Source organism: Chiroxiphia lanceolata, chromosome 4, assembly GCF_009829145.1.
Source record: "Chiroxiphia lanceolata isolate bChiLan1 chromosome 4, bChiLan1.pri, whole genome shotgun sequence".
Lineage (NCBI taxonomy): Eukaryota > Metazoa > Chordata > Aves > Passeriformes > Pipridae > Chiroxiphia > Chiroxiphia lanceolata.
Window position 1 is genome coordinate 44,849,407 of NC_045640.1, and position 22,200 is coordinate 44,871,606.

General features: G+C 38.8%; 1 protein-coding gene across 4 annotated transcripts in view; it reads left to right on the top strand.

Annotated features, from left to right (window-relative positions):
• The window catches only part of DCHS2 (dachsous cadherin-related 2), a 111,392-nt gene that overhangs the window by 63,636 nt on the left and 25,556 nt on the right, over window positions 1-22,200 (top strand). Inside the window, exons 4-12 of one of the 4 annotated variants that reach the window (XM_032686120.1) lie at window positions 4,144-4,380; window positions 5,709-6,728; window positions 8,121-8,296; window positions 8,726-8,825; window positions 14,276-14,433; window positions 15,392-16,232; window positions 17,141-17,380; window positions 21,253-21,387; window positions 21,633-21,842. In XM_032686120.1, coding sequence (XP_032542011.1) covers window positions 4,144-4,380; window positions 5,709-6,728; window positions 8,121-8,296; window positions 8,726-8,825; window positions 14,276-14,433; window positions 15,392-16,232; window positions 17,141-17,380; window positions 21,253-21,387; window positions 21,633-21,842 — 3,117 coding nt within the window. Of the gene's footprint in view, window positions 1-4,143; window positions 4,381-5,708; window positions 6,729-8,120; window positions 8,297-8,725; window positions 8,826-14,275; window positions 14,434-15,391; window positions 16,233-17,140; window positions 17,381-21,252; window positions 21,388-21,632; window positions 21,843-22,200 lie in introns of those variants that run through there. The other 3 variants (XM_032686122.1, XM_032686121.1, XM_032686123.1) reach the window with 3 other exon arrangements.

Below are 22,200 nucleotides of genomic sequence, written 5' to 3' on the forward strand. Positions count from 1 at the left end.
TAGGCAATCTGTATGTCATGCTTTTAATTTATAAAGGTTGGAATATGCAGTCAGTTACAGCCATGCAGATCTAGTTGAGGAAATGAGATTGCCAAGGTGTCAATGAGGCTGGATGTTAATGCATCATCTGGTGTGTAATTAGATGATTGTTCACCTCTGAAGCAGGATTGATTCCAGCTCTCTCTCTCTCTCTCTCATGCAGAATGAGGAATTAAGCAGAGGTAAAATCTTCAAGGCACTGCAGTAATATAAATAATAAATTTGAAAGATGGGAGTTAAATGCTTTTAAAGGCAGCAGACAAGGCTATTCTTTTATATGGGGAGCCAAGGTGTAAGAAAGAAGGTGGCATTTTTCACACAGTAACTTCTTAAAGTGGACCTGTGCTTGTGTCCATACAGTCTCCTGCTGAGAGCTTTTGTCTCAGTAAAACATTCCTCGCAGAGGAGCTGTCTCATTATTCCCTTTCCATTGTCAGTGTTTATAGAAAGTGTTTTTCATAATGGAAGAATATATTCTGTACCACAGCAACCTAATTGTCTTTTAAGTTCTCTGAAGCATGAACTGCAGGATGCAAGTGACTGTGGTAGTAATAATAATTAGCCACTGTCTTAATCATGGAACACGGAAGAAAGGAAAATCATGATTCATCTTTGGCCTGTTATTTAGTGAGACATACCTCTGTCGAGTATGTCACAAAGTCACGCAAAGAATGTGTGACTTTGACAGTTCCTGCTCCTTGCAGTTAGCCCCTGCTTTCTGTCTTTGCAGCGTAGTGTTAGGGGATCTCCTGCACCATGCTTCAGCAGACCAGGTACACCTGGCCAGCCTGCTCTGAGGTGTGCTGGCAGCTGCTTTTGACCCAAGTGGTCTTGACTTTCCCTTTTAGTCACAGTCCCACGTTTTTCCTAACCGTATAGAAAGTGGAATCTCAGATGCTGCTTACTTCTACAGCTTTTTTGCCATTACAGTGCCTAATGGGGCATGTTCACCACCATATGTTAGAGCTATCTCAAATCTCAAGTCTGTATAGATTATATATCACCAAATGCAAAGCTAATGCCCAGTCCTACTAATGCTGAAAGAAACAGAATGTATGTAATTAAAATTTAAAATGGGTTATTAAATTTCTGTATACTGCAGTTTTTGAGGTTGGAAGGAACCATATGTAAAACATATACTTTTTGCTTGGAATCTGCCATTGTTCTTAGGGTGTCTCTGATCCTGCAAGAGAGCTGAATTGGTGAGATGTACTTGCCTATTCCCTTTTTTCCCCAATGGCACAGCGAAAAAATGAAGAAAGAAAGCAAAATCTTGTATTAATTTTCTTTTTTCTTTCTAACTCGCATGGAGTCTGCTGCAGGCTGTCTAGGTCAGCAGAGAAGGAGTTTTGGTTCTGAAATATTTCTGTTCAACCAGGTCTTCACAAGTCCTGGAGTGGAACGCTGTTTGCTACACCCTTTGGTAAAGGATATTCTGAAGTCATTAGTTATTGCTCTGACAGTAAGATTTTCAATTTGATCCTTTTTTGTAGAAGTTTTTCAATTTTTCACATACATCTGGAAGTATCCAAAATGAGAACAAGATATTTTTGTCCTTGTCAATAGAAAAATACCCAATTGGTCAAGTAACATACAGTCCACTTGATTGATTTAATTTCATTTGACAGCAGTGGTATCTAAAATCCATGTTTATATATTTAACCTCTGAGGAAAAAATTAAACACCTTTTTCCTTCAAGCTACAGTTGCTCAGATTACCTCAGGTAATGCCAAAAGTTTATGTCCTTGAAGAACTATTTCATTGAGCTGTTTAAATAATCATAAAACTCAATCATCAGAGACAAAAAAAAAAAGGAAAAAAAAAGGCCAAAATAAGGTTTATTCTTGGAATTGCATGAATTGTTGGCATAGGAGGTGGATCAGTAGTGAATTTTGAATTCATCTGTATCACTTGCACTTTTACTGTTGTTTATCACACTGGAATAAGTGTCCCTTTTTTCTTAGTGAAAAGCATTCTTCCTTGATCCTGAAGACCCTTTTAATGCAATTTAGGCATGTTAAGACACAGTTTGTTATTATAATGTCCTGGCAGTATATTTGGAAAGTGTAATGCATGCACATTTGAATATTTATGAGAATTTTATGTGTTTTCCATTATTCTGCTTAAAATGCACTGTAGCAAAATAGTAGTGTGACTTCACCCTAAATTTTGAGAAGTTATATTGTCATTGAATCATGCACTGATACTCCTAAGACAGTTTAATTCTAGTTTTACCCTGTCTGACTACTAAATGTCCAACTTGGATGACAAACGTCATCCCTCCTAAACTTGTCTTGAGAGCCAGGAAATTACAAAGGTCCTTCAGAGTTTAAAGGTTTGGTTTTACTGAGCTGCTGGAGGTTTTGTGTCTTCACCAGCTTCTATAAAAATCATAGGTGATCTTTTAAAAATACCTTGTTGGTAGGTAAAAGGCTGTCCCTATTAGTTGAATCACTTGAATTTAATGCAGCCCTACTCCTTAGCGCACTGTGATTTCATCATTTAGTGTATATTTAGTTAAATTCGTTCATTGCTAAGAAAAATTTTCTTGCATTTGGTTGTCTTTCATCTTCATTTTTATATTGAAAACCTTTCTTCACAAATAACTCTCTCAGTGTTGCAAAATCTGTGACCACTTAAGGGTCTTAAAATACTAATGGATTTTTGTCACCTCAGAATAAGTGAAAGTGTTCTTCCTCCTGCTCAGTGATAGAGAAGATGTTGGAAAGAATAAGACAAACCAATATTAATGCTCTCTAGGACATAATTGCATTTCTGTGTTCCATCCTTTACCTGGCTGAAAGCACCTGATCTTCCACTATGTGCCTCATGTTATAATTTAGTTATAAAATTTATGAAGTAACAAAGATACTGTGATTTGCTGTACTGCTTTGTGATCTAGTGTTTATCCCTAAGATTTTAAACATTTATGTTCACGTCATCTAAACCAGACATTTCAAAATGTTCTGAGAGCTAATTATTTATTTGTGGGTTTATATCTTCATTTATAAAACCTCAATTTGCTTGCAAAGGACAGTGTATGGCTGTCTCTCATGGAACAATTAACAAGTATCAGTTTTGGATACTTGTGGTAGACCATTTTGAACAACCCATAGAGAGCGACGGTTTGGATGTTGTTCTCATTGCTGAGACTGAACTGTTCATTCAAACAAAGCTTTTTTGAAGTTCATACAGGCTTTTACTGTAGAAGAAGATGGGACAGGATCCCTGACACGTTCATTCTTTCTGCCATCTTAGGTAGTAATAGTTAGATGTAGGTTTCTTTAGTTATAGAGAGAGTATTTGGAAGTCAGGCATAACTATTTGATAATACTAAAAACTTTTATTTTAGCAGTCAGAAGAGTGTGTATTTGGAGACAGCTTGTCTCATTCATCAGAGCTGAAGGATGAAAATGTATTTATCTTGAGGAAGGCACATCCAAAGTGCTGTATTTTCTTTTCAAAGAATTACTTCATAGAGTTTATATAAAATGTAATTGGTAGCAGCTTGCAAATTCAACAGAACTTAGAATTCACTATTAAAGGGTATTTTACCAGAAACGTGTGATCAGACAGCAAGTGATTGTTTCCCAGATACTTTCCATAGAGCACGCTGCTCCTAAGGTTTATATTTTGGGGCTTAAACCATTGTGTGGATGTTTTATTTCAGAAGTTACTTAAGCAGAATGTCTCCGTTGCCTGTTTGAAATAAAGTTAACTTTACCATTTGCAAAGATAAATTAATCTTTTGTAACAATGAAGTACTTTTTTCCCCTCGATGCACTTCCAAATTCCTATAGACTAGTACTACTAAAATTGTGTTTTGCCTAATATTGTCAAAGATATAGCTGAATCTGTGTTTCTAAAATCAGAATTATGGACACTGTGTTTTGACACAGAACTTGCTGTGTCTCAGTGTCTTTGTGAATTGTGAAGACCATATCATTTGAAAAGAACTTGGGTCTCGAAAAACAAATTGGGAGTGCTGCTTTTTGTCCACATTATCATTTCTCTAAGAGAAGACTGGACACATGTTGAAACTATTTTGACAGCCTGCTGAATTTTATCTTACATCAGTGCTCTTTTATTTCTGTGTACTTTCAGGAACTATTTACCTTGTCTCAGTTCTTGGCCACCTGGCACATTCTGCACTCTTCCTGACTGTTTCTGCACGGGATGGGGGTGGCCTTCCCTCTGCCACCAATGCAGCTGTCACAGTAAACATCCTTCAGACTGTTTTGGCTCCTGCCATATTTGAGAGATCGCGGTATACCTTTTCTGTTCCAGAAGGTGCACCTGAAGACAGCCTGATTGGCACTGTAAAGGCCAGAGAGCCTCCAAGTAAGTTACGTGCTCAGTCAGAGATTACATTGCATTTTTGTTGTGACCATTAACTGCAAATATCTGTAGATTACTTTTTTTTCTAAACTTCCATGTTATTCATTCAGTCTGTCAAGCAATAAATAGAATTTACTGTTGGTATTTACAGCAACTAGTGTAATCACTGGTTTATCATGATACTCTTTAGAACAGTTGGAGATTTTTGGTACTCTCCTTGGTGGTCCGTGGGGATTGGCAATGGCCTCCATTTTCTTCAAAATGGGTTTCTATAAATGTAAATGGGTGGATGGGAAGCATGTTGTGAAAGTGTAAGGAAGGGTCTGTGTGATGGTCTGGATTGTGTTAAAGAATTAGCCATGCAAGACACATCTCAGAGTGATAGTCATAATCAGAAAGTATTCATAAGTTTCAGAGGATCTGTATGAAGTGCTGCTGACCACCCCTCCAAAAACCAAAACAAAACCCAGCCAAGCAAACACAGCCCCACATTGTCTCAAATTATGTGGAGAAGTCCAGATGAATGTTTATGGGACCTTTTAAAAATGTATTTAATCCATCTGGTTTTTTAATCTTTTGTAAAGGGTTAAAGAGTTAGCTTCTGCCAGTCCATGGTCATAAAAGACCCTGTCCTAAAAGCCATATGTATTTGGTTCCTATGCGGAGCAGTAGGAGCCAGGAGTTCACATAACAGGTTGATGATGGATCTGTAAATTTAAAGTGGTAGAGGTCGAGGTTTTATACAAGTTTTATACAAGTCAGGTCCTCCCATTTCCTTCTTTTGGGAAGGACTGTCCTCAGGGTGGAGGTAGCATCTGTGGGGCAGCCTTGATAGTAAGCCTGAATCATTACACAGCTTTTGCTTTAGGTAGCATTTGATGTATGAATGGTCATCCATGAACAGTAAGTTGATTAAAATGCAGTTCTTTCAGAGAACTGCAGTCTGTTTCATTCCTTGCTATAGTGAATGCCTGTGGGTAGCAAAATTGCTCCCATAAGACTAATTTGTAGGAGTGTTTTTTCTATATTTTAGGTCAGGGAAAAACAAAAGGCTATTATACCATTTTCTCTATAGAGTTTTATAATAGCTGTGTGATGAAAATCAAACAGTGCAGAAGTGGACAAACTGTATACATTCATATTTTACTGAAGGGCTCCAGGGAGAGGAATAAGGAAGCATAAAAAGCCCAAGAATGTCAAACATCTGTGTAGCCTACATTTATTCTGTTGAATTTAACAGCATGCATTCTTCACAGATGTTCTTACCAACATTCATGTTATCACTTCCAGATATTTTTTTTTATATTTTTTGTTGTTATTTCCATTTCTAGATTCTTTAGAAGTGGTTTCTTACCGAATTTCCTCTGGCGATCCACATGGAAAGTTCTCTATTGATCCCCAGTTTGGCATTATCCGCACCAAAAAACAGCTTGATCATGAAACTCAGTCTGCTGTGGTGCTCACCATTCAGTCCCAGCTGGGTAACTCCCCAGTCTACAGTAGCACTCAAGTCAACATATCTGTGATAGATATTAATGACAACCCTCCAGTATTTCTGACCAAATCTGATAAGGTGACTATTTCACATACCCAGCCCCCTGGCACTGCTGTCTATATTGCTCATGCAGAAGACAAAGACAGTGGCCTAAATGGGGCAATCAAATACAGTATTGCAAGCAAGCAGTCAAATGCATTTAGCATTGATCCAAGTCTTGGAGTGGTAAACCTTACTAGGACAGTGTTTGCAGATAAGCAACAGGAATATACTCTCCACATAGCAGCTGAAGACTGTGGAAGTCCTCCTCTAACATCTTTGCTGATGTTGACGGTGGTTATTGAAGAGCAGAAGATGGGACCTACTTTGGTCTTTCAGAACTTGGTGTATCAATTAGAAGTCAGTGAAGCTACCTCTCCAGGTGCCCGAATCCTTCAGGTTCAAGCCCACTTGCTTGATCCACACAGCGTTACCTCCAATCTGACGTATTTCTTAGAGCCTAGCACTGATTCTGTTGCATTTGGAATCAGCTCTGATACTGGCTGGATTTATCTTCGGAAACATTTGAACTATGAATGTGCACAGATACTAAGTTTTAGAGCCTTGGTCAGCACCTCTGAGGATGAAAACCTCAGGCAAAATGCAAGTGCATCTGTAATAGTTAATGTCCTGGATGAAAATGATAATTCTCCCATGTTTATGCATGAGAGCTACTTCTTTGAAATTGAGGAAAATCCAATTCCCAGGGGTGTGGTTGGCACCATTACAGCTGTTGACAGAGACTCAGGAAGAAATGGACAGCTTTCCTATTTCCTCTTGTCTGATGGAAAGTATTTCAAGATGAATTCCAACACAGGTAACATTTTATGATTTGTAATCTGCCTAATATTGCTTTTGGAAAGGAGCCCTCCCTAAGGGTATTGAAGTAAAGTATAAAGCTTTCAGGAACTGCTGTGAATCTTTTGGTTTGATATGTGAATATTCTAACTCAGAACTTCACAATTTGGGGAATGAAATAAATCCAGTACGTGTTCATGTGGAATGAACTAGCCTTTAGGATTTGATTTTTTTTTTCATGACTTTGTTCAGGTCACTTGGTCATAAGTTTCAGTGTTTGACTGCAAGAAATTAAAAGAAGTTTTAAGTTATAGCTTCAGTAGTTCATATGGGGAATTTAATTGCCTGTGATCAAGTAGAGTTGAAAAGTACAGATAGCCATAAGTAGCTATAAAGGTACTTATGATGTCAGACAGAGTGATTTAAAATATTTGTGAAAACTTCTGTAATTTACATCAAAACTGAGTTAATGTTGTACATGGCATCACAGAAGTCAAATTGACTGAGAGAAATTTTTCACAGCACAGGGTGTACTCTGCAGTGAGTCTCAAATGCCTTGAGTAATAGATATTATGTCCACACAGTATAAACCACAGACCAGAGCATGGAGAGCCTAGATGAAGGGAATCCTCCAAGGGACACAGGTATAGTAAATAATCCAGTTTAGCAAAATATGTAGTGAGCAAAGATCTGCTGTTTAAAATTCCTATTCCCAGATGTTCAGTCTTCATGGAGAGTGAATAGGCTTTTCCAGAATTTCTCTGGATGAATCTCAAAATAAAATCGCCATTTCAAAGCAGGTTCCTTTTGAGTCCGTTTATGGAAGTTTAAAGGCAGAGTACTAGGAGTTAACCAATAAGATCTAAAAAACCCCACGTAGTTGTCTGTGTGGAGGGCATTTGTCAACCAGAAATCTACAGCTATATTAAGCAGATGAAGAGAAGATTGGTCAGATTTATTTACTGTGTTTACCGGAATGTATAGGAGACATAAGGGCTTCTGATTAATGTACTTAATTAATAAAGGCCCTTTGTCAGCCGTTAAAACCCTATGTTCATGTATTATCTGTCCTGAAGTGTGTTGAAGAACAGGCCAGATGGATTTCTTTGGAAGGTCAGTGGATTGGTTTGTTTTATACCTTTGCTCTGGGGCATCCACTGTACAGTAAAGGATGTAATATGGTACTTAAGTACACGTGCAAACTGTGATTGACAGAATGTTTCTACACAATGCCGTTTGGAAAGCTGAAGCTTTAATATCAGTGGAAGGGTGTATCAGAGGGCACTTATGTTAAATTAAAACAAATTAACATTCCGTGTTAAAATAAATGTATAATTGCATATAGTAAGACGAGTGCTAGCATATAGTAAATACCTAACTCCATTTCTTCTTCCTTTTCTTTGGCCGTCAGGTGAAATCATAAACTGGGTTGCGCTGGACCGCGAAAAGCAGGCTCACCACCAGCTGTCCGTGCTGGTGACCGACCAGGGGTCCCCTCGGCGGAGCGCCACGGCCACCGTCTACATCGCGGTGCGGGACCGCAACGACCACGCGCCGCGCTTCCCGCGGCCGGCGCTGCGCCTCCAGGTGGGAATGCGCCGGGAAGCGCCGGGCTCACAGCGACACCCTGTGGCGCGGTGGCGGCGCGGGCGTAACGGGGAACCTCAGGTCTTGTCAAACCATGGCACTTCTTCGCCTTGTGCGCTGCTAGATATAAAGGATACACGCATACAGTTTTATTTATGTATGCAGTGGGTTTTAATCTCTTTTAATTTTTGAGCTCCTGGTTTTCTATACTGAAGATTGAATCAGCGATCTATGCAGACGGTAACAGAGCATTGCTTAAATAGCTGTTACTTAACCATCTCCTGAAATGCTCATTGCACTGACTGTAAATTATTACTGAAACTGAAAGCAGAGCAACAGATAAACTCCTGTGTTATGGCAAGGAGTTTATTCTAAGACTCATTTTATCCACGTGTACTTGCAAATTATTTATAAATTGCTTGGTGACAGGTTTTGGAAGGGCAGCCATCAGGGACACTTGTTACAACCATCTTTGCAAAAGACTTTGATTCTGGAAACAACGGTGTTGTATTATATTCAATAGAATCAGGTAAGAATTTCAAGTGTTATTAATAAGAAAAGATACATTAAGGTAACTGGAATTTTAGAGGTGCCATGTGTACATACATTTTTGTGTTTATTTTGTGTTTCTGGTAAAATAAAGGTGCCTGTGTAAATAAGAATCAGGACCATCGTGTGTCTTATGAAGTACCTAAGGAGGGGCAAGCAGCTACCTTTCCTCCCTTCCCCCTCTGTGCTATCTTTCCAGGGGTTTGGTTGCTTTTGTGGCTGACCAGAGTGTGTTCAAACAGCAGTCAGGAAAGATTAGGACCATGATTTTGTACTGTACAATTTAGTGTTTCAGTCAGTTGTTTAACATCTTAAAGGAAAAATGATCTCCCTTTTCCCACGACCAATTGAAAATTTTCTTACTAAAATAACAGTTTGCGACAGTCTGAGACAGGGATTGGAGGGATCAGCAGATAATCTGGACAAACAAGAGGCTTGTGGTTTTTAGTTCACGTTTCACCCTTTGTTTACCACTGTGTTAACCTGACATAGCATGGCCACTTAAAAACACTTCTCTTTAGTTTTCCTCATAATTCCTACATGTAGTAGTTCACTTTTGGGGTAAGCTGTAGGATCCAGTTTTGTTTGCAGTGAAATTAATAACAGAGCAGTCCTAAATTAAAACATGAGTGGGACTGGAGCATGAATACTGGTAAGAGACATAGATGTGATGTATGTTTTTACTGCACGTTTTTACTTACTATACTTTCATAAAAGTGAGAACTCCGTCTGTAACCAGGGAGATCTGTTCCTCCTGCTTTGTTTCACTATTGGTTCAAAACAGTAAGAGCTACCAGGAACAGAACTATTTCTTTCCATTTGATACCTGTTCCATTTTATGAACTTAGTGTAACCAGTACCTTTTAAGTGTGATATTTGTAGTCTGTGGAAATTTGCACATAGAGCATACTGTATGGCCGGAGCAAGAAAACATATTATTCCCTTAATTTGAATACAAATGACTGCCTCTTCCAGAGGGAATTAGAGAGAACCTTAAGACTTCTTCTGCACTGTGAGTAAGAATATCTTGCACAAAATGATCCCCCTTGAGAAAAAGGGAATGAGTAGTGTGCAACCCTTTGTTTGACGTGTGATAGCCAGGCAACACAGGAAGTGCTTTTCAGGGGTCTCTACCGGTCTGTGTATCTAACTATATCCCCTTACTTCAAACAGCACATTGGATTTTCTTACTGATTTCACTGTAGAGCCCCAGAGAGGAGTAAGTTAAAGTTCAAATTATAAAAATTACTAGCAACACAAAATATGGCTGGTCTTGCAAAAGCTGTTTCTAGAAAGAACAAAAGGATAAAAACAGCAGCAAAAAAACCCCAAAACCCAACCAAACAAACAAAAAAAAAAACCCAAACCACTAAAAAAGCCCTTCCAGCCTTGGAACTAGATATTTTCCTGATAAACAAATCCAGAAACAGCTGAGTTTCTCTGATACTAATTTTTGTTGTTGTTGTTCTTAGTTGGCTCACTGCCTTTAACATCTGGTCTTCTGTTTCATGGTGAAGTTCTTGCCTGGTTTATATTTAAAATAGTATTTTCTAGTTCTGGGACACTGTTCAATACTAAAATATGAAGAAGAAATATGATCTGATTTACAGCCATATTTGTTAAACACAAAGACAAACAGGCTAATTGGGGCACTGCATGCAGACCAGTGCTCTTTTCTACAGTTGTGGAACTTCCACAAGAGGAAGAGCTATGAGTGTCAGTGTCAGCTGCTAAGCTTGTAAATGTCACTGGGTAATTTTTAATGTTCTTCAGATCTTGAAGAAAAGTCAAGATAGCAGCAATAGATTAAGCTATGCAGGAGGGTTAATGACAAATGCCAACAAATTACATAAGGAAAAATCTATAAAAGAACTGAGGTTTACATGCCAGATGAATTTTGGGTTGCAGGGAAGTGTTTCCTTCAAAATTCCCCTCGCTCTCCCCAGAAAATCAAAGCAAATCATCCTTGAACATTTATGTGTATGGAAGTGGGTGGTCATATGACCCTACCTCCGCTTCTGTGTTATCACTGAAAGAGTAACCTAATTCAGAGGGAGGTGAATCCCAGCTATGCGTGCTGTTCCTTAGTGATGCTGGCAAAGCGAAGTGTATTGCCTGGCCTCCTTTATGACTGCCAATAGGATATAGTATAGCATTTACAAGAAAAATTAGTGTGTATTTATAGTGCATGTTAAAGTATTGTTTTGTGTGTTAAGACTAGCATTGGCAAAGCAGAGGCTTTTACAGTTATGTTTGGACCAGTTATATGAAGACATTAGCGCTTGACCACACAAGTGCTAGGAGAAACCTAGTTTACACTGCTAACACACACAAATTGGCAAGCGTTGTATGTATGTCTGTGAAATACTTTTTCTCCAGAATGAATTGCAAGCAGTGTGCAGGGAGCATTCCTAGACTTGCAGAGGGCTGCATTTCTGCAGAAGCCCCATCATGTTCAGGTCCTTGGGGAGCCATGGATGGCATTGCCTTCCTCTTTTCTGTTAAGAGAAACAACTTTTCCTTCATCTCAAAAGAGAATGAGATGGCCAAGGTACTAAGTATTTGCACACCTAGGGAAGGTACAGTTCTTCAGGAATTAGGTTAAAATATACAGCTAACCATCACTAAATTCTGAAGTCACTAATACCTGAGAAATCTTTAGTGTTACTTTGTGTCTGCTTTCTGGGTCATTTTGCTGAAGTGCCAGTCTGTGGAAGGCCTGAATGTTTTGCCAAAGTTCACAGTAACACTTTCCTGGGGGTTTCTCAGGCCATCTTTTTGGTTTGTTTTGTTTTGTTTTTGTCCCAAATTGCAATTTCTGTGATCATGTTTGAGACCACAGAGCTGAGAAAGTGCCTTGGCCTTGGAAAACATCATGTAAATGAAAGCCTGGCCAACAGGTTGGACAAGGCAGAGGTGAAAAATTTAATTGTAAAAACATATCAGTTTATTGGCAGGTTACTTTTGCAAGCACAAGAAAAGTCTAATTACCAAGAGATTTACTTTTTTCTGTTTCATGCTTCATCTGCTCTCTCCAGTTTATTTCTTATTCATTTCTCCTATACTTTCTTCCTTTTCCCCTCATACACAAAAGGACGTATTTAGGGTGCATGATATAAGCAGCAGTTGCCTAATTCAAGCGACTTTTCGAGATGAAAGCTGAGCAAATGTTTCTGGAAATGCTGGGAGCATGAGCTTTTACAGCAATGACTGACATGCTCTATAGTGTAAAACTTTTTTTCTGATCTACAATCAAATGGTTACACTTTTAAATTTTCCAAAAATAAATGAAAAAAAAATAGACTGATAAAAATATCAGAAAAATAGAAATAAAATGTTTCAGTTTTGACTGTCTTTATAGAGACAAACAAAATGACAAACACAAAATGGAAGTCCCAAGGGGTTCTGGTTCTATACAATATCTCTTTCCAATATTATCAGACTTTTTTGTTACCTTTATTGCCACCAAAATATGCACAAACCTGAATGTTTCATGCAATATTTGTATTTTAATGGAACTATAAATGTAAGTTTTAGCAAAATACTGAAAATATATGCATGAAATTCACATTATGTGTTCTGTTTTTCATATCTCCTCTGCCTTTTGCTTAGCTGGGATTTTATGTCATGAAGCATTATATGGAACAAAATGGCATATCTGTGAATGCAGACATACTGTTGGGACAAGAATCAGGAAAGTAACCCAAAAGCTACTTATGAAAACAGTAATATAGAACCATTAATATTTTGAAACTATCATGAAAAATGCAAAATGCAGGACTGTCTCATTCAATATATTTGTCTCTACATACTGTTTTCTTTTGTTGGCTATTTCCTCATTATGTTCCAGACAGCAAGACTCAACCCAGAAGGGACTCATGGAGAATTAGGAACCTATAGTCAGACAAAAAGAGCAGAACCATACAAAAAAACCCTCCTATTTTTCGGTTGTGAAAATCCAGTTTTCTATCTAGTTTACTCAGTGGTTTTTCAAATTTTACAGGTGCAAGTATTTTACAGATGCAGATGAGGAGATTGGGTACAAAAACGAACATCTATATGTGCAGCTAACTAATTTGCATGCGTAGATTTGGAGAACATAAACAGCTTCATGCTCACTTAGGTGCCTATGGAAATACAGTCCTTTGTGGGTGTTTTGTGTACTACATCTGCGGTGAATTTATTTTCACCACAGATGCTTATTAGAATAGCAGCTGTTATGCTGGATGACTTTGTTTAACCCACTAGTACACCTTATTAAAAATTCATGTAACAAAAAGCTGTTTGCATAGTATTTTGAGAGAAGTAGTTATGACAATTGTGATTTTCTCTGTTTCTGGTAGGATATATTCCCATTTTACTAAAAATTCGAGAGTAATTTGATTCCATTTCTTGAAAATGGGGGAGGTGTGTGTCGGTCTCTTTTCCCAGGTACAGAGTGATAGGACAAGAGAAAATGGTCTCAAGTTGTGTCAGGGAAGGTTTAAATTGGATATTAGGAAAAATTTCTTCACTTAATGGGTTGTCAAGCATTGGAATTGACTGCCCAGGGAAGTGGTGGAGTCACCATCCCTGGAGGTATTTAGAAGACATGTAGATGTGGTACTTAGGGACATGGTTAAGTCAACTTGGCAGTGTTAGGTTAAAGATTCCACTTGATGATCTTAAAGGTCTTTTCCAACTTAAATGCTTCTATAATTCTAACTCTGAAAGAGCTATTTACTCATCGGTGGTAGAATTATTCTTTGTAGCTCTAGAATAAATGTAATATGATGTAGCTGCAAGTAGTAATTTTAATTAAAAGTTGCTTGTTACTAGAATACCACCAGTCCTCGATGAAGGTTATAAGCATAATTTCCAATATTCACATGTTTCTCTGAAACAGTTTACTGTAAGATTTTAACTACCCTCAATTTGGTCCTGTTTCAGAGCACAGACAGGGCAGGCAGCATCACTGCAGTTACAGTGTCTTAGGGGTCCATAGGGCTCTTTGCTGACCCCATGGTCTGGCAAGGCACAGGAACCAGCTGTGTGGCCAGCAGCAGATACTTGACCCTTTGTGCTCATTCAGAGACTAACACTTAATTCCTTCTCTGGCCCTGCCTGCCAGAGTTGGAAACAGAAGGTATCTGTTGTTCTCCTGATGCACGTGCCATTGATGTGAGTAATGTTGGAACAAAATGGGGCAGTTGCTTTAGTACTCCATGGCATTTCTCTCTGTAGCTTTCTAAATCCAAATTAAGTGGTTTATAATAACTATGTACCTAATGAAGGAAGATGAGGTGAATGAAACAAGCCAGAGATCCAAATGAGTGCAGCAAGTTCCTTTCCTCTGGATCCCGCTCTTTTTCAGTGTTTATCATAGTGTTCAGTATTATTGAGACAAGCTGAATTGATTTACAATAACACATGTCCATTATTACCCCATAGAAGAGGATATAGGATACTTCCAGATTGATGCTGTCAGTGGAGAGTTAAGAACAACCCGGTCTCTGTCACATGCTGAGAGATCAGACTATAGCGTGATGATCACAGCCAGGGACCAGGGGATGCCTTCGCTTCAAGGACATGCTACTGTTTACATCCAGGTACTTATTTACACTGTACAGATAGAACAGTTATATTAGATGATTAATTTCTTTGAAAAGAAGACATTTTGGAAGAAGGTAAGGAAATAAACTGAAGAAAGGAAGAAGTTCAAAATTATAAGCACCTTTTCTCATGGTAATTTTCTTTAGCCAATTTTCTGTTGAGGGAGGAAATGAGAGGGCAGACTCCTTTTGATTTGTTAAGAATACACAACACCATTCTGGATTGTCTTGCAAATAGATGATGCTTGTGCTTTAGTAGGAGGAGATCATTGCAAAATCCACTGTGTGCTCATTCCACCTGCTGTTCATCCAGCCAGAGTAAGGCTGCTTTGTCCAGGCCACCTGTGCACTCCTCCATCAGAGGTTGAATGTCACTGAGGCTGCTGTGTTCAAGTCACCCAAAAGATGGTTAATTTTGGATAGCTTGTAAAAGTATGCTGCGGTCAAGACAAGTTAGAGATCCTTTCATTTTAAAGCATTAACTTGGAACACTGCAGCAAGCCATAATGAATGAAATCTTGTAATGACATAAACGATCCTCGAAAAACCCATCTGTTTGCGCTTGGCAGACTGCATAAAGTACTGTGCATTCTTTGTCACATCTGTCCCTGTGGTGCTGTCTTATGAAGAAAGACAGTTGAAGTGCTTCAGAATAGAGGCAGAGATAGAAGTCTTCAAGTTGTCTGTCTTTGGACCCCTGTGATTCAGAGGATGAGAGACAGTTTTGTCCCCTTTTTTTTTTTTTTAAATGTGGCATTAAAGGATTATGGAATGGCTGGCCAAGGGCTATTTGCTCTTACATAGCATGCTGAGTTTGTTTTCTGGCTTTGAAGCATACTAAGAGTAAACGTAGTCACAAATAAGAAATTATTAAACTCTCAATCAAGGAAAATAATTTTCATGTCAATATTCATAATAATGGGAAAATACAACAGTCTTTGTGTTTTGGTTGCAGGTAATCCCACTGCCCAATGGGAGATCTGGCTTCTCTCAAGATTTCAAGCACTTTGTCGTACCTGAAAATTTTAAACCTGCACAAGTGTTGGATTCTCTGAAGTGGCCTGATAATCATCTAGCAATTAACAGGAAACTGCATTTCAGTATTGCTAAAGATGATGATAGTGTTCATTTTGAAATAGACAGCTTGACAGGAGACCTTTTTCTTTCCAAGGAGCTTGACTATGAAACATCTTCACACTTTCTTTTGCAAGTTATTGTAAAGGATTATAATAATAATCCCCCACAAAATAACACTGTCTTCATAAGTATTGACATAGAAGATAAGAATGATCATTCTCCATATTTTCAAGATGACTTTGTAGTGATTGGCATAGAGGAAAATGTACCTGTTGGCACTCTGGTTTACACAGTCAATGCAAAAGATGGAGATGGCAGTTTTCTGAACAGCAAAATACAGTATTCCCTAGAAATGAGTAACATGGGTGAAAATCCATTTCTTATTCACCCTTTGTATGGCACTTTGACCACGGCTTCTCCACTAGACAGGGAGATTACTGATTCTGTGATTTTTACAGTGTCTGCATCAGACCAGGCAATAAATCTGACTGATCGGAGACGGGATTTCTTAGCTGTGAAAATTATTATTTTAGATATCAATGACAACAGTCCCAGTTTTACATCTTCGTCTCTTTCCTATGTCATGGAGGATGTGGAGGTGGGCTTCCTTGTACACCACATAATTGCAAAAGATCCTGATGAGGGAAGAAATGGACAAGTTACATATCACATTCTTTCAGGCAATGAAAACAAAGCATTTGTATTGGATAAAATCACAGGTACTGTAACTTCTGTTCTCTGGAGTTTCTTGTGCTGTGCATCTCAGGACAATATTTGGGAATGAATACAGTGCAATACTGAAATACCCCGTTGGCATTCTACCCAGGTACCTTACTGTCCTCAGGAGTGATTACCTTGAGCAGAGCACTGCACAAGCATGGTAGTACTGCATGCAGTGAGACTCAGCTCAAAAATTTTGGCATGACACTGTTATCATGTTGTGTAGGTGCACTGGAACATCTTCCAATAGTGCATTAAGGAAGGTGGAAAAAAAGTGTGTGTAGTGAAATACTCCATTCTGATTTTGGCATGATGCATACTTAAAGCATGTGCACACACATGCTATGATACGTACACGCAAGGGAAGGCAAGTCAAGATCAAGGAGTGTGTCCACTGTGAGTGGAACATGCTAAGTGGAGGCTCAAAGTGCCAATGCATATTCTTCAGTCCTCTGAAATTCTCTGGTTCCTGACTATTAACCGTGTTAACACAAATGCAAATATCACCCTAATAGTTGCAATATGTTCTGGTTCTTATTCTGATTTTGAATCCATTAGTTGATGCAGCTGACACTAATCTGTAGAGCTCCTAAGAGCATAACTTATGTGCAAAAGAAGACATATATTTATGTTAAATAAAGTTAAAAAGTTAATCCCAAAGTCATATGAAAAGTAGTACCTGAACTTTAGGTGAATTTTCCATGAATCCCAGTTCCCTTTAATGTCAAAAGGAATATTCTGGGCCAATTAGCACCCTAAAGAGAATCACAGGTAATGAATGACTCTAAAGCCTGGAAGCCTTGCAGCAGTGCCACAGTGATGGTACATTGAAACTGTGAGTGCTGTAACAACTAGGATCCTAATCTGGACCAGAATACTTTTTAATACCTTCTTTTTTTTATAACAGGACTCTTAACTACAGCCCAATTTCTAGACCGTGAGATTCAGGAGCGCTACAGTCTGACAGTCATGGCTTTTGATGATGGAAGCCCAGCTCTCTCGGCCACGCAGGTTCTGACTATCACTGTTCTTGATGTGAACGATGAGATCCCAACATTTACAAAGCAACTTTATGAGACTGCAGTTCATGAAAACCAAGATCCAGGAGAGTTTGTCATAAAAGTGGAAGCTGTGGACCGAGATGCAGGTAATTTGTGTCCTTTTGCTATTGATTTAATTGTGGACCATAGTAGGCCAACCCAATCTTGCTGCCGTGTGTGTACAGCCACTGTGCTTTTCCAAGGTAATATATGAGTTTTTGAGTTTCAAAACATGGGTTTTGGTTCCTCCTCTCAACCTTTATTCAGGGCTTGGAGGTATTCTGACTTGAGCTCTGGGGTAGCTTCAGCTCTGACTGCTATGTTAAATGTAAAATGTGCACTTGCATGACACGGCCTACTTTAGCTTTCATGTGAAGAAAGCCAACGTGCGCTGGTTAATAATTAGCAAACAATGTTCAGCTTAGTTAAAGTTAGTATCTGAATGTTTTGTTGCTCTCGATCAGAGCGTTTTGAACAGTTTAAAAGCAATTCACTAGGCATGAGCCCTCGTTTTGTATCAGAACCGGCAAATATGCACTCGTCTTCTCTGACCAGAGAGGGGCACTGTAATCCAAGATTTTCCGGCTGGTTGAGCTGTGAACGGATCGTGGAAGCCGCTCTGGATTTTAAACAGGATTTTTCATGCAAAAGATGTTAATGCATTGCTTTTCAACCGCACACAGAAAGGATGAATAAGGCGGGTGGTGGGTGGTTCATCTCTTCTGTGAATCACAGGTGAGGACTAAACCTGAGAGAGTCTAAGCAACACAAAATTCCTTTTAGTTCTTCAACTACCTGCTCTTTTGAAATATCTAAAATGCACAGCATATGATGTTTACATCATATGTAACTGATGTAACTGCTGGAGCAGTTACACAGAGTTTTTGGTCTGCAGTAAAGATAAAATCTGATAAGAGAACTAAATATTACAATACTGCTGATTTGCCCCAATGATGGTCTCAACTCTGTGCATGACTTTCTTTTTACTGTGTATTCACTTTCTGTACATCTTTAGAATTGTGTAAGATTGTGCCATCCAAAAAGTAGATTATAGAACTTTTTAGCAAAATAATTTTCTGTGTTCAGTAAGATTGGTCATTTTAATGTAGAGCACATATTGATTACGAAAGGCAGATGTGAGCTCAATAGAGGAGTTATATAGAAAAAGACATTTCCCCACAAATCTACAAAGCATTTCGAAATTAGGAATGGGTAGATATCCCTGTCTGTGATGATCTTCATGACAGCTGAGCAGTGCTGCAGCCTGCTTCTGTACTCTTCCAAGTATTTTCTTGCTTTTGTGGATCACACTGTATAAAAAAGGTGGTATTTGGAGAAAAATGTTTGCAAGATAATAGAGAAAAAGTGAGAATTTGCTTGAATTCCTCTCCCTCCTCCCTTCCAGGGGCAGTTAGGAGGAGGGAGCCGGGGTGGCTTGGCAGGGTGGAGAGGAAGGGCATTCCAAGTGTACTGGGTGGCACAGTGTGTGCCTGCCTGTGCAGACACTTTGGGTTGGAGCACTCTTGTGGCTGATTGTTCCTTCCTGCTTTTTTTGTTTTGAAGTACATTTTCCAGTAACCACAGTCCTTCTGTTGGGTCTTTTTCTCACATTTGCCTTATTTGGCCCCATGTCATGCATATGTAATAGTGTTGTTTCGTACAAATACTGAAGTGATGTTCATAATGTAAGAAAACTTGATTTATATAGGAGTCATATAAATATAATGCTATGCACTTTTCTTGTGTTTTTGGAATGCAGTTTTTTTGAATGATGCTATTTCTCATGGTGTTCTTTTTTTTTTTTTTACATCATACTTTTTACTTCATTTTTATAGGCTCTTTAAATTGCAGTTCACATCCCAGTAATATTTGCATAGTCTCAGTGGAGGACTTTCTTCCATCACATTTTTTTTGTTCCCTTCATACATTCTCTGACTGACCACTGGGAGGAATAATTTTTTTTAACAATATCAGCCATTCTCAACTTTTTGTTTTATTTTTCTTTCTACTTCAGTCTCTGTGAAGGGAATAGGGTCTTTTTTGGGGGAAGTCATGACTAAAATTTTTGATTGGAGTGGTTTTCTTTCCCATGAATATCCATGAAACTTCTTGTTCAGCTAACTCCCTCATGCACATTACAAGACCTGCACTTACTGCATGTCTGTGTTGCCTCACTCTGGGAGTCCTCCGTGCCCCCCCTGCTCCCCCAGCTGACATCTGACAGCTCAACACCAGTAAGTGCAAATGTAAAAGACACACATAATACAGGTGAATGTTAAAAAATATGCATGGGAAAGCAGAGATACCAGCAGCATATTTAAGATAGGTCAGGGGTTTGTCTTGAGGCAGGTCTTAGCAGAAGCTCTGAATGAACTAAACTACCATTTGGCAAGGCCTGTTTTTAAGCCGATGTGCACCTCTGCGGCTCAATAGTTGTGTCTGGAACCTTAGGAGAAAAATTTCAAAAGGTTAATAGGGACCACTGACTTAGAGTTATGAGACAGGGCTTATTGCCATTTACTAGATGTTATTAGAAAGTCCTATAAGGATGAGATTTGAGTCTAGATTTGGGGCAGGGAGGACATTTATTCACATTGCGTCTTCACCAGTGTTGGCACTTAGGCATAGCCACAGTATAATTCCACGGTTCCTGCTGCTTTCAACAAGCTGTAGGAGTGCAAGGACTACCCATGCTGTGGCAGGGGAACAGGAAAAGGGGCTGAAGGCCTTCCCTGGCTGCAGCTCAGGCACCATGCATCCCATCTGCCATTTGGCCAGCAGGGAAAGGGGTCCTTGTGACCGGCCAGTGGCAAGAAATGGGTTTATTTCCTCTTCCAGCTTGTGATGTGCAGGAAGAATAGTTTATTTCTCATTTCAGCTTGTAATTTCAGCCCCTGAAATGTGACTGGCACTACTGAATAATTAACCAACAGGTTGGATTGAGTGCAAATGTGCTAGCTGCTCTGCTGTGCTATGAGAATGTGTAAAGTCATCATGCTTCTCTCTTGGGCAGGGTGTGCAACTTTTTCCTAATGCTTCTTGTACACTCCTAGCAGCTGGATATGGGAAAGAAGGTTAATTAAGATGTTACATATCTGTGTCTTTTAAAGGCTAAAAGTTTTAATTTCGACATTATGTGGATATTCAACTGAGGTGGCACCTATATGTGTACATACATATACTATGTATTGTATGAATATGTCCCTTCCTTGACTTAGTTTAGGTGCAAATGCATTTATAGTAGTAATTCTCTTAATCACATTTCAGTAGCATTGTCAAAGCTATTAAAAGGCAAACAAAAGAAGTCATGGATGTTAAAAACTGTAGGCTCTGTTTCTTCTCTCACATGGGTGTTTCTTCATCAGCTCCAGTGCAGATGTGTTGCTTGACTGTGATCTGTGCTTGACTGCAGCAGATGAGAGCAGGCAGGCAGTATTTGACTCTGAATGGCAGTTTTTGTATGACTAGGAGTGCTGTAGTTTTCCAGGTGCACCAACTGTTCCTACCCTACTAAAGGACTGATTGCTGGTTGGAAAAAACACAGAAGGATTAAATGAAACTTCAGAAAATTTTCAAAAAAATTAAAGAGTACAGTAGTACAAGCCCTTGGAGTATAATGTAGGATTAAACTCATTAAAGGTAATAATAAGTGTGATGGAGATGACATTATACTTTTCTCAGGAGGGTGCTTCAACTAGAAGAAATATGACAGAAATTATTTTATAACCATAATAGGTAAAAGTGTGGAGTCACATTTCTTGTTCAACTCAGGGTTGCAACTTGAAGGAAAGGTTTTTAAAAGCCTGTACACTTTTAGCCTAGAGAAAGACAGAAAGGCTGAAATCCCTATACTATATACAAATGTATGGTCTGATTAGGAGCTGTATGGAAATGTCATTCAGAAAAAACAGACAAATCTGTAGACCTGAATGTGAGGAGAGTGGCTGTGTTTTACTAAGACTTCCATTCTGTTTTAAAGGACTGAATTCCTTGCTTTGGTATAAAATCTTACCAGGAATTGGTTATGAGAAATTCAAGATGAACTTAAGCAGTGGAGAGCTTGTCACAACCGCATCACTGGACAGAGAAACCCAGGAGGTTTTCAGCATTAAAGGTAACAGTGTGAAATATCTATGAGTGCCTCTACAGTAGAGAGTGAGAATGGGTGTGGTGTTACTATCAGCATTACTTTTTTTCATGCCTTCTGAATTAGGTACAAGTGGTAAGATTTTCTGGTACAGAAGTGTATATGCTTTTTGCATTGCACAAATAACTCTCCTACTCTGGTATTATTAAGGAGCATTTATTGTTGCACCCACAACCACTGAATAAAATTTGCTTTCTTTTTACTGCTCATAGTTTTGGTTCAAGACAGTGGAACCCCGTCGCTATCAAGTACGGTGACAGTTATCTGCACAGTGCTGGATGAAAATGATCACTCTCCCACGTTTCTTTTTCCCACCTCTGAAATCTCGATCCCAGAGAACCAACAGCCTTCTCTTGTTTACATTAGCCAGGCTGTAGATATGGATGCTGGCAATAATGGAGCTCTAAGATACAAAATAATTGGTAAGCTACACTCTGTCATTTTTGTTTGTATAAATCAGGGAGTATATAAACAGCAGGACCCAAGTTTTAGACTAGTCTTGATTTTACCAGGCTCCCTAGCTCCCATCTTGTCTGCATGCTTCTTTTATGTGGAAAAGAAAAAAGATTTTTCACCTCTTTGTCAGCATTAATAAGCACTTCCCAAGCATACTTCGTTCTGCTTTCTGGATTTGAAATAGTACAGAGAGAAAACCAAAAAATACCAAATGCTGGAAGGAGGAATTAATCATGAAGGCATAATTTTATCCTTTCTGTTATAGTTGTAGAAGTCTGAATGTAAATATACCCTTGAAAATAAGTGCAAGAACTAATTGAATTT